The following is a 15,517-nucleotide window of genomic DNA, read 5'->3' as shown; positions in this document are numbered from 1 at the left end:
AAAATACTGTACCCGACCAATCCCCTAAATTCCCCACCTAACATACTCTCGCTAAAACCTAACCCTAAAAACCATCTAGACCAGATCACAAACCCAAAATCCCAAACCCCTAACCCCTCTTAAACCTTAAATAGGAACCCAACTAAATACTCTTAAAAGGCATGCTAAAAAGCGCTAAGGCTTTCCTTTATTTCCAAACCGCACACCTGCTTAAAGGGGAAACTTCAAGAAGACTTTATCACCACTTGAATTCAACTTCCTTTCTCTCAAATCGGCATAACTTTTCTGTCTATCTTGGGCTTGTTGCATTCTGCTTCTAATCATTTCACATCTTCAATCAGTTTATGAGTCATCTCTGGCCCAATAGCTAAATTCAACTCATTTCTCTCACCTATCTCATCCCAATGTATGGAGACCTACATTGTCTACTACCACAAGGCCTCATACGGTGCCATCTTATGTCAAATGTGATACTATTATTGTAAGCAAACTCCACTAAGGGCAGCATCTCATGCCAGGATACTCTATAATCCATACAGCAAACTCGCACATATCCTTAGCCCTTGATTTGTTCTCTCTGTTTGTCCATCAGTTGAGGATGGTAAGCGGTGCTAAAACGCCAAATCATAGTACCAAGGTTCCTCTGTAAGCTCATCCAGAAAGCGGAGACAAATCTAGAATCTCTCTGTCTGAGACTATGTCTGGGTACCCCATGAAGTTCACTATCTCTCTAATGTAACATCTGGGCTAGCTGATCTGAAGAGTGCTCCTCTTTCACACAGACGAAATGGGCTGATTTTGTAAATCTATCCACAATCACCCAAATGGCATTAAAACCATCTTGAACTCTAGGGAGACCTACCTACAATAAAATCCATCGAGATACTCTCCCATTTCCACTCAGGAATCTAAGTGTTGAAGCAATCCTAATGGCTCTTGGTGTTCTGCTTTCACTGTTGACAAACCAGGCATTTAGCTACAACTTCGTAATATCTTCTTTCATACCTGGCCCCAATAGCCTTTCTTTAGATCTTGGTACATCTTGGTTGCTCCAGGATGAGCAGTGTAGGGTGTGACATGAGCCCTCCCATAAGAATTCTCTCTCTCAACTCCTTATCCTGAGGAATACACAACCGTTCTGAAACGGAGAACACCTCTACCAGAAGGAACTCTGGTCTCTCATTCTATATGCACTCTTTCAATACTTCTGATACCACTTATCAGTCACTTGTTTTTCTCTCTAATTTCGTCCAATAAGGTGGACTGAATTCTAACCTGCAATCCTCCTTGAATCACTCAATCTGTTCTTTACACCCTATCATGTCTATAGCTCTCTCTTGTGACTAGTTGAGTCGGGATAAATGAGCTTTTCTACTCAATGCATCGACTATGACATTAGCTTTCCCTGCTGATATTTAATCTCACATTCATAGTCTTTAACTAGCTCTAAAACCACCTTCTCTGCCTCATATTCAGCTCCTTCTGAGTAAAGAAATAATTTCAAGCTCTCATGGCGATGTAGATATGACTCTTTGCACCATAAAGAATGCCTCCAAATTTTCAAAGCAAAGACTACTGTTGCCAACTCTAAATCATGCGTAGGGTATCTTGTCTCGTACTCTTTCAATTGACGAGAAGCATAGGCTATCACCCTACCTAACTGCATCAATACAGCATCAAGACCTTGTAGTGAGGCATCTGTAAAAATACATATATACTACCCCTCCATCCCCTCTGAGGCAACACTAAAACAGGAGCTGATGTCAACTTTTTCTTTAACTGTGAAAACTCCTTCACAAGCAGTTGACCATATAAAAGGAATTCTCTGTTTGGTAAGAGCTGTCAATGGCTAGCCAACTGGGCAAACCTTGCTATGAATCGCCAGTAGTAGCCTGCTAGTCCCAAGAAACTTCTCACTTCTTTTACCGATTTCGGCCTTTGCCAATCAAGGATTGCCTCTACCTTACTAGGGTCCACTGAAATCCCTTCACAGAAAACAATATGGCCTAGAACAATACTTGATTCAACCAGAATTCACACTTGGAAAACTTAGCATACAACTTTTTTTCTCTCAATCATTGTGTACAAGTCTAAATGCTCCTCACGCTCTTCCTCGACTTAGAGTAAACCAGGATATCATCAATGAAAACCACAATGATTGATCCAAGCAATCATGAAAGACCCAGTTCATCAAGTCCATAAACTGATGGTGGCATTTGTCAACCCAAAAGGCATCACTACAACTCATAATGCCCATAACCTTGTACGAAAAGCATCTTACTATATTTGCTCAACCACTCTCACTTATGGTACCCTGACCTCAAATCAATTTCAAGAACACTGCCGCTCCCTTTAATGATCAAATAATCATCTATCCAAGGTAGTGGGTACTTATTCTTCATTGTCACCTTATTCAGCTCTCTGTAGTCTATACACATCCGTAACGATCCATCTTCTTCTTCACAAAAAGAATTGGAGCTCCCCAGGGGAATGACTTGGTCGGATAAAACCTTATCTAAAAGCTCTTGGAGTTGCTTCTTCAATTCCTGAAGCTCGCTGGGCCATTCGGTAAGGGGCTCTTGATATGGAGTTGTCCTGGGTGCTAGTTCAATACTAAACTCAACCTCTCTCTCTAGAAGTAAACCGTAACTCTTCAAGAACACCATCCAAAAATTCTCGAACTATAGGCACCCCCTGAATTTCTGGCTAAGGAACATCACCACTCTGCCTACATGTGCAATATATCCTGAACAGCCCTTTCTCAGCATCTTTCTAGCTTTCAAGCTACTGATCAACATACTTAATTGATGACCCTCACCGAAGCTAAACTATCTCCACTATCAAGATTAAACCTTGCTTTCTTCTTCCGACAGTCAATTTCTACTCCATACTTCCCTAAGAATCCATCCCCAAAATCACGTCGAATCAGGCATATCAAACACTATTAGATCAACTAATAGCTCTCTTCCATAATCATTACAAACTCTCCTGGAAGCATCTCACGGGTCAGAACACTAACCCCATCAGGTACCTCTATCCTAATGGGTTGATCTACCACGACAGACTTCGACCTAATCTTCTATCATCCCATGAGACATAAAGGAATGCGTCGCTCCAGAATCTATTAAAGCATAAAGAGGAACTGCATGAAAGAATAACTGACCAGTTACAGCTGATGGACTGGCCCTACCTCACCCTATGCCACGGTAAACCCCTGCATTCGAGCCTCTAGGGGCCTGTGCTGCTGGTGGAGGAGGAGCTTTACAATCTCTCATTAGGTGCCCTGGCTGGTGACACCTATAATAGATAATCGGACGAACTCTTTTAGACACTCCCCAAATGATTCTCCCCACACTTAGGCACGGAGTGACTCCAGCCGTTCTAGGCCATTTACTTTGCCAATCACCCCTGTTCTTCTTGGCTGGAACCTCTTTTTGTTCCCATGTCTCTACCTCTTCTAATCTCAACTCTTTCTTTCTGCAGAGCAGGGGCGATTCTTCTGTACTATCATGGATGCCCTTCTGAACTCTCTTGTTCACATAATTTCTATGCTCTCAAAGCCCGATCTAATGCTTCCATATAGGTATGTAGGGGCTCTGCTCCTATCATAACATCACGGGCTATTTCTGACCTCAACCCAAGGACAAATTCTCTCTTCTCAACTCGGGAGTACTCACTATCCCAGGTGCAAACCTCGCAAGAGAGTTGAATCGAACTGAATACTCTTTCACGGTACTCATCCCTTGCTTTAGGTTAATAACTCTTGTATTTTCTCATGAACCCGTCAACCGTCTGATACTTGGTCTCAAACACTCTTCTAAAATCTCCCAAGTCATGGTTGCCTTGTCATGATTCTCTTCCATTATTCCCACCATTCGGGCATCACTTGAAATAAGAAACTAGCATAGCTGATCCTCTCTCTATCATTCATGGGAAACAGGGCCACCATCCGCTCAACAGACTTAAACCACTCTTCGCTCTAACGGTCCCGAGTACCCTAAACTCTGGTGGCCGATCTGACTGCAAGCCCTTGAATCGGATCAACTCGATTCTGTACTATCTGAGGTACCGGCCCTTCTTGCTCTTACCTTACGGGCGGTACTCTACTAGGGGTCTCATTTCTCTCTGGTACAACTCTCCCCTGACTCTCTGCTAACACTTGCTGTACAATGGTTCGAATCATTATCGCATCAAGGTAGGGGAGTTTGTTCCGGCGGGTTAGAGGGTTCTCCCTCATTCTCACACCACCTTACCCTTCTTCTATTACTATGTCTCATCTACAAAATAACCATTCTCACATCAACTTCAATAACCCACTAATAAGAAAAGAATTTAACTTACATTGGTCGGATAAGATACGTCATAGTGGCGAGAATGACTCACTGTCCCATCCCAAATCATGCTCTGATACCAAATGTACACTACTTTCTTCTACCAAATTCGTAATATAGATTATAAAAGACAGTATATTTATCAAAATAGTTGGGCCCAAAATTTTTTTCTTTACTAAATATTACATTCTTTACAAAACAAAACATCATTTGTACAAGACTCTCAAAAACAAAAACAGTGGACAGGCAGCCAAGTCTCCCCGCTTGCCGACGTCCATCCGACCAGGTCCTCACCTATTTCCTGTACAACAAAGAAACAAGGGAGTAGGACAAAGATGCCCGTAGTAAAATCTCTTACTCTATCATTCCCGTGCATTACTCATCATTCTCTTCGTATTCTTATCAATTTCTAATTCAAATTCTCATTTTTTTTCTTTCTTTTCTTTTCTTTCTATTCTTCTCATTCCGCTTTCTCATAGCGGAGACCGCTCTCTCTCATAACGGTTCACATGTCCGTCTTCCGCTCTCTCATGGCGGAGACCGCTCTTTCTCATAGCAGTTTACATGCATTCTGCCTCTCATAGGAGACCGCTCTTTCTCATAGCGGTTTACATCATTCCCCTCTCTCATGGCAGAGACCGCTCTTTCTCATAGCGGTTTACATGGGGTAACTCTACACTCACGAGTTCCCCATCACTCAACCTATTTTCTTTCTTTTCTGTAGCACTAATAAACATTTTATCCTCTAGTGCTAGTTATTTCTTTCTCTTTACTCTAAGAGAATTGATTCTTTTCTTTATCTCTATTCATAGAGTATTCTTTCTCATTTCTCATATTTCTTTCTCATGTATTACTCAATTAAGCATATGCATATGGATGGCTCATGCCAAAATCTTTCTTATATGCATTCATGACATGCAATATGCTATGTTGCATAAAGTGGTTCTCTACTTCTACTCATGCTTCTTTTAGACATTTCATCAAACAAAATGTGGCATACATAAACTCTATTCTAACTTTAATTATACTTCTTTCTTAATCATCACAAATAGGAGTTCAACTCCTTTAAACATCATACACCTGCAAGGAAAAATACACTTCAAATAATCCTCTCAAATCCTTCTAATTCTATCCACACTTCTTCCCAACTTTAACAACACAATCCACCCTTCTCTGGTGAAATTCTTTCTTATACACACCTTGAATTCATATCACTCATTTTAAACATAGAAATTCAGTATCAACACATATCTAAAAATCTCTACACATCATTCGATCAAGTAAATCCAACCTTAGGTGAATTTACTTACCTTGGACAAAGTAGAATCCACTAAACCTCTCTACTCTTGATGCTTGATACTTTCTCTTAAACCTTCAGTACACAACTTAATAAGGATCCTACCCTTTCAAAAATAAAATTACTACTGAGTAAGGATTCTCACCTTTTTGTGCTTAGGCTTAACTGTAACAATTTCTAGTCAAAAGCTCTTCAAAGATCCTTGAAACTTGAATGAAAATTGAGAGAAATAAGGGATAAAGAGCGGTGGTGAAGAGGCAAAATGAAAGGGTTTCTAAAGCTACCCTTAATATCACATATTTTCTCCACTCTTTCCCAAATACACTACTCTTTCTTTGAATTCCATTTAAGACCTTTCATTCTTTGCAAACACAACCCCAATCAAACTATTCTCCATGCAATTTCTTTACAATTCCCCTTCCCACTTTTCCTGCTAAAAAGGGGTAGAATGGTCATTGAGTCTCAAAAGGAAGAATTCTCAAAAACTCAAGGGGAACATTCAGCCGGGTCTTCGCCGCGGCGAAGCTATTTTCTTCGCCCCGGCGAAGGCTCACAGAAGCTACACGGGTTGTAGCACCTCCTCATCGCCGCGGCGACGATTTTTCTTCGCCCCGGCGAAGACTGTAACCCTAAAATTTCGCCAAGTCTTACAATTTTCAGGACAATCACTCAACCAAACCAAGACACCTTTTTCAACCAAGGGTAAACCAAACAATATTAACAACATACAGACTCAAATGAGGATAAATCAATAAACATTCAAGTCATTCATCAACTCTTAACTACGTACCTCAAATGGGGTGTTACAATCTATGTCTGTTGGGTGGCCAGGATTCCTTGCTATAGGTCAACCTTGATATAGAGAGATTAATTGATTGGTGGTTAATCACGATTCCATTCACTACCAACATGATAAGGAGTCTATGGATCACACACATAAGAATGTTGAATTCCAAAGCTTTAAAGCTTTAGGGGTTTATTGAGTGCATTGTCAAGCTTCTAGAATTATGTTGTTGCATAATTTTGGGATTTGGTGACAACAATTCTGATCTCTTTAATAAACCGAGTCAAGAAGGCAGTTTAAGGTTTATTAGTGAAAGAGGCATTTTGGTCTTTTGTATAAAGGGTATTTTGGTAATTTTACCATGTAATTGAATGAATGTAAAACTTACTTATCGGGTTGTCGCCTATGTCTATTTCTTCATGGAACGGAATTAGAAAAATTACAAGAATTAAAATAAAATAAAATAAAAAAACCTATTAAACCTATTCCACTTTGGAATAGAGTTAAACCTGTTCCTATGCATTGTTTTAAAAACCGGACCGTTCCTTTACCCGATCAGGGGGTTGGTTCCTGAGTTGACCGGCTCAACCGGTTGGACCGATCGATCTAACCAGTATACAACAAATAGATCTCTGAATAATTTTTCAGTCCTTATAAGTTTAAAAACCCGCAAATTTACTCCTAAAATTTACACATAAGTCACTATATTTGAAATAACTTGCAACTTTTATTATTAATCATTTTTTCCTCTCTCCCCATCACTTTCATCTTTCTTTTTTTTCTCTCTCCTCATCACTTTCATCTTTCTCATTTTTCTCTTTCTCCCCGTCATTCTTCTTTCTTCTATCTCTTTCCCCTTTTTCCAATAATTTTTTTTCTCTTTTCTCTTTCTTCTTCCTTCCTCTTTCTCTTCGTCTCCTCTTTTCTTTCTTCTAATATTTTTCCTTCCTCTATTCTTCTTCGTCTCCTCCTCTTTCTTCTAATCTTCTTCCTTCCTCTATTCTTCCTTCCCCTCCCCTTACTTCTTCTTCTTCTTTATATGGTAGATTTTAGAGTAAGTGAAGAAGAATATTTTAGAGTAAGTGAAGAAGAATAGAAGATGAAAATGGAAGATGCAATTTGGTCTTTGGAGATGAAAATGTTATTGAGATGAAATGAAGAATGAGTGCTGGGTCAATGAAACAGAGAATAAAAAAATGCTGCAAATCTGGTTTAGAATTAGGGATCAGATTAACCCCAAAACAGTGAACCATTTTAAGCTCCAAACCGGTCGGACCGATGTTTTTTACTGTTCCGTCGATCTATTACCGGTCCAAAGCAGGTTTATGTTCCAACTTTGTCTTTGAACATTTTGCTATCGACCCAAGTGTAGGATCGAACCAATGAAGTCCACACGAAGACAATCACAAAGAACTAAGGAGGGATTTGATAGATCCTCCTTAGCTTTAAGATTAAAGAAGAAAATCAAATTAATTGATTTTGGGCAAAATGCAATACTGCCGTGGGAGTGTTTTTGTGGCTGGAGGCTTTCTTTCTTTTCAATCAAATGACATAATGAAAAACCTATCACCTTTTTTTACAAATGACATTTTTCTTTTATAGTAAAACTTTAATGCCTTATTCCCATATGGAATAGGCTTGGGCTCTAACCCAAACACCCCATGTTATCAAACACTCCCAATTAGATATTTTAGTTTTATTTCATCATTATCTCAATCAAAATCAATTAATATATATTTAATTTATATATTAACATTTAACAATAATGATGATTTAATTAAATATATGCGAACACATATTTAAACGTAATTTCACTTATTTAATTTTTTTCTAATAAATTAAATAAAGGCTACGACCTCAGCAAATTTAATTGCACTGTGAAATTACCAAAATACCTTTTCGCCTAAAAGGACGAAAATGCATTTCTTTCTTCTTGAGTCTTCAATTATCTTCTATGTGTGTGACCCATAGGCTCCTCATCATACCGGCAGTGTATAGTATCGCGATTAACACAATTAATCGTCTCACTAATACACAGACCAAGATTGGCTCCTAGCAAGGCATCATGGCCACCTGATAGATTCGGATTCAGCAAAGTAACTACTTGTCAACGATATGGTTACTATACAATTCGATCCTTTCATCATACGTTATCTCGACGAGACGAAGACATAGAAATAGTGTTAACCTTCGATTACTCTCGATATTATGTATTCAGTTTTTGGACCAATGACCCGTATCATAAACTGGATAGAGCAACAACTCAATCCCACTGTGGCCACAGTTTTAGTGTCATTGCCATTTACTGAATTGCGCCATGAGATAACTTCTCCCGTACCCAGGAGTGATGAATCCTCTGTCTATCCACCATAGTCTTGATACACTCCTCGATGCAGCCAATCACCACCGTATTGACAACTCTGAAAAGAATTGAGTTAGGCTAGTGTCAAACTGCACCAATCGGTGCACAAGGCGCTCCAGTGATCTCAAGTCTAAGGATCACATGCACCATCATTCGTTAGAGGATTTGTTCCATAGACACTAGGGTTACCATCTATATGGAATCCTCTGGTGGGTCAGTCCAGTGAACTTGCTGCGGTGTATTCGCCTACAACAAGCACCCATGTGTTGCACCAGGTTGTCACCAAACAACCTTGACAAGTGAGATCAGTCACTGCCTTTCGACAGGGTCATTCAACACTATGATAGCCTCACTGTATTATCTGTGCCCTTACTTCAGAATAATACTAGGGCTACGAACGTTTCTAGAACGGCCACCATATGTGCTCATAGGGTTCTCACTATCAAGATTTGAAACACTTGATATCCTCGTCACGGTTCTACCATTCTGAGGACATATATCAATACATATTGCAATAATAATGATTTGCGCGATATAGAATAAAATGTCTTTTATTGATTAATGAACATTATTACAAAAAGTCAACTCCCCAATCATTGATTGGCTCTAGGGCACCTACTCCAACAAAAAAAACCTAGCCGCCTGTTTCACTCAAAAATTCTTAGCCGCAAAGTTCATTCAATCTAGTGAATCTGTTCCTAATTGCTTTGGTTACCTTCGCGTGGATACGATGCGCTCGATCCTACACTTGGATCAGTTTGCGAAACAATAAAATCAATTTGGCACGAAAATTTTCGTGTTGTGCCAAGGCCCACAAAAATGCAGACCGTGCCAGGGCCTTAAAAAAAGGAACGCGGGCTGACACGGCATGACCAACTAAAAAAATTAGTTGTTAATAACAGCTATTATTTAAAATAGTCGTTACAAGGGGGTAACAACTATTTTAAATAATTGTTAAAATAGTTGTTAGCCTCCTGCACAAGGGGGTAACAGTTAGTTTAAACTTTAAGGGGATAACAATTATTTTAAATAGTTGTTACCCACAGGGGGGTAACGGATATTTCACATTTTTTTTAATTTTTAAATTTTTTTCCTATAAATACCCCCATTATTTCTCTTATTTTTTCGAACTCCAATTTGAATCATCATTCTTCTTTTCTCTCAACTCTCAAGCTCTCATAATCTCTCTTAAATTCTCAAATTTTTTTTTTTGTCGAATTTATTTTAATATTTAGTTAAATTTCAAAATGGATCCAAATTCAAATGAATTTAATCCTTTTGATTATTTTGATAATGAGTCATCATCACAACAATCACAAAATCTAACACAGCCACAACTACCACCCCTAGAAAAGAAAAAAAAAGTCATTGGGAGCATTTTACTCAAACACAAGAAACAGTTCGTGGTGAAATCGTGCGACATACAGCATGAAAATATTGTGCCTCTAATTTGGCTGGTGCGAGTATGAGTGGCATTAGGCATCTCTGAAGGCATATAAATAAGCATTGCAAAAAAATACCACAATATTTAAAAGGGCAACAACAAATTTCATTTACAAGGGCACCTGCATCGGTATGTGATTCATCTACTAGTCAATCAAATATTATAATAGGCGAGATTTCTAGCTTCACATATAGTCAATAAAACATGAGGGATCATATGGTGTTATCGCAACCAATCAACCTTTTTCATATGGTGATGATCCAATTTTAGAATGGTATATGCAAGGTAGTATACAATCTGCTTTTAGGAGAGTTCTTGAAAATACTTTAAAAGCTGATATTTTTAGAATTTACAATGAAATGAAAATAAATATTAAAAATACACTTAGTAAATTTAATAGAGTTATTTCATTTACTTCTGATTTATGGATGGCCTCTAACCAAGAGTTAGAATATATTAGTGTAACGGGTCATTTTATTAATTTAGATTGGCAACTAGAAAAGAAAATTCTTGCATTTCATATATTTAAAAGAAATCCACATACTGGCATAACTATTTATGAAGAATTGCTAAATTTTTTAGTGAATATGAAATAAATAATAATTTTTTTCTATCACATTTGATAATGCACCATCAAATGATAGAGTTACTGATTTTTTGTCAAAGCAATTAAATCCACCTTATGAAAGTCAATTTTAATATTAGATGTGTTTGTCACATAATAAATTTAATTGCACAAGATGGATTAAAATCAATTGAAAATGAAATATCTTTAATTAGGCATACAATCACATTTATTTCATCATCTCCTTCACGTTTACAACAATATCATAGGTTGTGTATGCAAATGGGGTTAGAAAAGAAAATTTTGAAACTGATGTTAGGACTCATTGGAACTCCACATATTTAATGTTAAAATCTTGTGAATCATATGAAAATGCTATTACACAATGTTTTTAATACAAAACAACATGATCATCAATCTAAAAATCATTGGGAAGTTGGTTTTTCCTTAATGAATATTTTAAAACCTTTAAATAATGCTACTAAAAAATGTTCTGGTATTTATTATCCTACAACTTGTTTAGTCTTATATAGTATAATGGAAATAAATTTTATTTTTAAAAAAATATAGAAATCATGCAGTTTTTGGAGATATTGCAAAAAAAAAAAAAAATGGAAAATTTTTTTTTAGAAAATATTGGGAAAAAAATTATATACTGCTTGCTTTAGCTATTGTAATGGATCCTAGGTAAAATTATCAGGAGTAAATAATATGATAGAAGAAATTTCAGCAAATCTAGAGACCCCTTTAAAAAAAAAAATTAGATAATGTTAGAGCTTTATTACTTCAAACGTATTCAAATTATGAAGTCAAATGTGAAAACACGACAAATATACAACCACCATCAAGTTCAAGTTCCTCTAGAGGTAAAAAGCATATTTGGTCTATCATCACTAAAGGTAAACAATCCGTAGGTGCAAGCTCTTCATATAGTAAAATTACAAATTATTTAACCATGAATCATTTGGCTGAAATTATGATTCAAAATGATCAATTTGATATTCTTCGATGGTGGAAAGCACATAAAAAATACTTATCCTATAACCACCATCATACATGATTTACTAATGCCTCCAATTTCTACTGTGGCATCAGAATCAACTTTTAGTGTAGGTGGACGTGTATTGGACAAGAGAATATCAAGTTTACATTCAATTGTTGTTGAAACCCTTAACTGTATGAAAGATTGGGTGGCAGCAAATTTCAAGCTTCAAAATTGTGTTGTTCAGAATATATTTGAAGATCTTAAGAATTTAGAAATTAATGAAAATGAAGACGTATGATATTTTTTTTATCAATCATTTACTTTGAATATTTGTATTTCTAATGAAGAAGTAAACTAGAATCAAAGTTAAGATAGTTGTATAATTTACTTCGAATATTTAATTTTTAATATTTGTAAACTAGAATATTAAAGATTAAATATTAAAAAAAAATTGTGGGCTGACTTGTGTGCTAGGCCCACGACACGCTATATGGCAAGCCATGTCGTGAGCCTTCAAATTTGGCAGGTCACACGGCACGACAAGACATAAATTTTTATAAACCTTGGTAAGTACGGCCCACGGCACGACAGACCTTGAATTTTTAAGTATGGCACAACCCACCGTTAGCTCTAGTTTAGAGCAATACACGAAGAAAACTTCACATTCCGAAAGTTATTCCAAAATTCACATCTCGACTACTCTGTCATCCTATTTGGTATTTTCATATAATTTATCAAATCACAACTTCAATTTTTCAACCCAATTACAAGAAAACTATCAAAAGTACAATTTTAATTAAATGATTAAAAAAAAAAAGTAGCATTTAATTTCACCAACTCATAAGCCCAATGTAGCCAAAAAGCAATGCCACTATCAAAGAGATTCGATTGAAACAATCATCTTATGTTTCTATATGTGATACGGAAAGCCTTGAAGAACAGTCCAAATTTTTATACTGCAAGTAGATCTTCTGAAGGGTGAAAATAAATGAGAGAAAATTAGTATTAAACAACAGAAACTACACATTGGCTGACACAGGAATCACATCATTGATCAGAAAGATCAACTACATGAAAAATGGATTGTGTGGAATTATGTAAATTCAACAGTACATAAGCAAAACGCTTAACTGTCAATTAATTGTTCTTGCCCCAACAAAATCCTTGCCTCCTGGATATATCCCCATGCACTTTTCAGCTCTTCTTCCACCTTTCCTGATATCAAGCATGAATGAGACTTCGTTTGATCAAATATTTTGGAATTTTTCTCGGCAGCTGCAGCCCTCACCTTTTGCAACTCCTCTAGTCTTCTCAATTGTGAATTTAATTCTTCCTCCAAAACCTTCATCTCGGCTTCCTTCAAATCAGCCTCAAACACCTGTTGTTGATATTCAAGAATCATGCTTTCAATTTCTGATTTTCCTTTCTCTCTAATCTCTAACAGAGTTTCCTTCTCTTGGGTTACAGCCTGAAGTGCAAGCTCCATTTCCTCTGTAGATCTTGAACTTTTTTGTACTTCCATTTGAACAGTTTGCAAGTCACTCTCTATCTTCCAGGATTTCTTTGTCAAATCCTCAAATTCCCTCTTCACGACCCCGAGTCTTTCTCGAGACAACTTCATCTCATTTTGCAACTTGGTTTTTTCTTCCTCCGACTTCAGCAACTCAGTAGCTTTACCCCCCAAATGCCAATTTTTCTGTGAATGGTCAATTTTCTCAATGTTATCTATGGCAAATAGAACCTTTTCATTTTCCTGCCTTTTGTTCTCTTCCTCAAGTTTTGATTTCACTAGCGCAAGATTGCTCCTCAGTTCAACTTCTGATCGTTGAACCCTTTTAATAGCAGCCTCAATTTCACTCTTACAGGCTTGAAGATGCCCTGCTTCCTCTTTTTTCTGATTCAGGTAAGTCAACGAAGCAGTTACTCTTGCCCTTGATCGAGCTTCTCTTTGTTCGAAGTATGCAACTGATGAAGAAAAGTTTGATAGAGAGTACTTCAATGCCAACAACTTTTTATCCAGAAGAGCTTTTCTTTCTTGCATTTCATTGAAAACAAGTTTGAGGGAACCAAGATGTTGTTGCTTGACCTCGACACTCTCTTCCATCGCTTTAATTTCTCTTGAAAGTTTATCAACCTCAGCAAATGCCTTCTCAACTGAACCAAATAGCGTAACTGTATTGGCAGAATCCGAAAGCTTTTCTTGTGCTTTTCCCAGCTTCTCTCTGACCAAATTTATATCTTCTGAGACCTCCTTAGGAAATTTCATTGGCTCTATTTCCATGTCAGCGAAGGTCACTTCCACATCATGCATACCCACTAAGGAAATCACTTGTCCAGACATAGTTGGATTTTCCCCACTATCCTGCCCCTTCGAAACAGGGAGACCAAGTCCATCTGATGCAATATGCTCCCCTCCGTCAACTTCAACAAGCTTTTCTGGGCAATCAAACTCTCCTTTAACTTCAGCACTGTTTTGTCCACTAAGAGAAATTGTTCTTCTGAGTTCATCTCTCTCTTGCATGGCCTTTTCATACATACCCAATAATTTTTCATTTTCTTCATGCATTTCCATAAGTTGATGCTCTAGATTCTCAATCACTTTTTTCATCTCAACCTCTTTTTCTTGAGCAAGTTCATCTAGATAACCACTATTCTCTTCTTCCATGCCACCTTGAGCAAGCTCAACTGTATTCTGAGTGTTAGAGTTACTTTCTGCAGCTGCACGTTCGTACAATTCAATGAGTTTGCTCTTTTCCTCAATTAAGACCTTGAGCTTCAATCTTAGCTCATCATTCAATTTATTCAGTTCAATTTTCTCTTCATTAAGGATCTCAAGCCTCAACCGTTGCTCGTTATTCTGTTTGGACAACATAATTGCTGTCTGATGAGCCTCCGCTTCCCTTTGACTTGCAGTAGCAATGGCATCAACCATTGTTTTCAGCTCCATTTGGTCATTAAAATCAATGATGGGCAGATTAGTTGGCAAAGTGGAAAGCCCAATATGCTGTTTTTCTTCATTCATCTCTCTAGAAGATGTCTCTTCTTGAAGTTTTTGAACCAATTCTCTCACATTGCTGACAGATAATAAAATTTATATTAACACATCAAAATCCGGCAACAAAGTCAAATCATGGTCTTAAACAATAAAGAAGCTACACAACTAATCATCTTCTCAAGGGGAAAAGATATCAATGAGCTGGAACTGGCTCAATTACCAGGAATTAAGATATGTAAACAAACTTCTAGCAACTTAAATGGTTCAAGTTACAAGACTAACAAGGATAAAAACAATCACCTTTCCAATTTCTCTTTTTCCTTGAGGCAGAACTCTAACTTTTTTTGGAGTGCTTCCATTTCAGCCTGATTTTGAATAGCCTTTAATAAAGTAAAAAAATTCTGCATCTGATTAATGTGATACATGAAAGCTATCTGTTTTAGATGAAATCAAATTTCAACAATAAAATCTTCATCTAAGTGCATCATCTACCTGGACACGCAGGAACTCATTTTCCTCATTAATTGAAGAGCGCCATGGTATTACTGGTTCCTGTCATAATAAAAAATATATATATGTTATATTCACCTATATGAAGTCAGGAACTATTTAATGCTAAAGGTACTATTATCCCCACATAGATATTCAGTGGAATATCAAGAAGATAAACTGTAAATTAGATTAAAATTTGGCTAAGGATTGTAGTGAAAAGTTGTTTTTGGACCTAATGGGCTTTCATATAATTTATGCAACT

General features: G+C 37.1%; 1 protein-coding gene across 1 annotated transcript; it reads right to left on the bottom strand.

Annotated features, from left to right (window-relative positions):
• Nucleotides 1–12,747: 12,747 nt before the first annotated feature.
• On the bottom strand, nucleotides 12,748–15,502 carry LOC116113893 (kinesin-like protein KIN-12E). Its single transcript, XM_031400052.1, has 4 exons — nucleotides 15,497–15,502; nucleotides 15,256–15,315; nucleotides 15,064–15,143; nucleotides 12,748–14,842 (listed from the first exon to the last, which is right to left on the bottom strand). Exons 1-4 carry the CDS (start codon nucleotides 15,500–15,502, stop codon nucleotides 12,895–12,897), a joined length of 2,094 nt encoding a protein of 697 aa, XP_031255912.1. The 3' UTR covers nucleotides 12,748–12,894.
• Between the last annotated feature and the right edge of the window lie 15 nt (nucleotides 15,503–15,517).

Source organism: Pistacia vera, unplaced genomic scaffold (genome assembly GCF_008641045.1).
Source record: "Pistacia vera cultivar Batoury unplaced genomic scaffold, PisVer_v2 Contig692, whole genome shotgun sequence".
Classification (NCBI taxonomy): domain Eukaryota; kingdom Viridiplantae; phylum Streptophyta; class Magnoliopsida; order Sapindales; family Anacardiaceae; genus Pistacia; species Pistacia vera.
The sequence above is the reverse complement of the archived record's forward strand: the minus strand, read 5'-3'. Positions and strand labels throughout refer to the sequence as shown.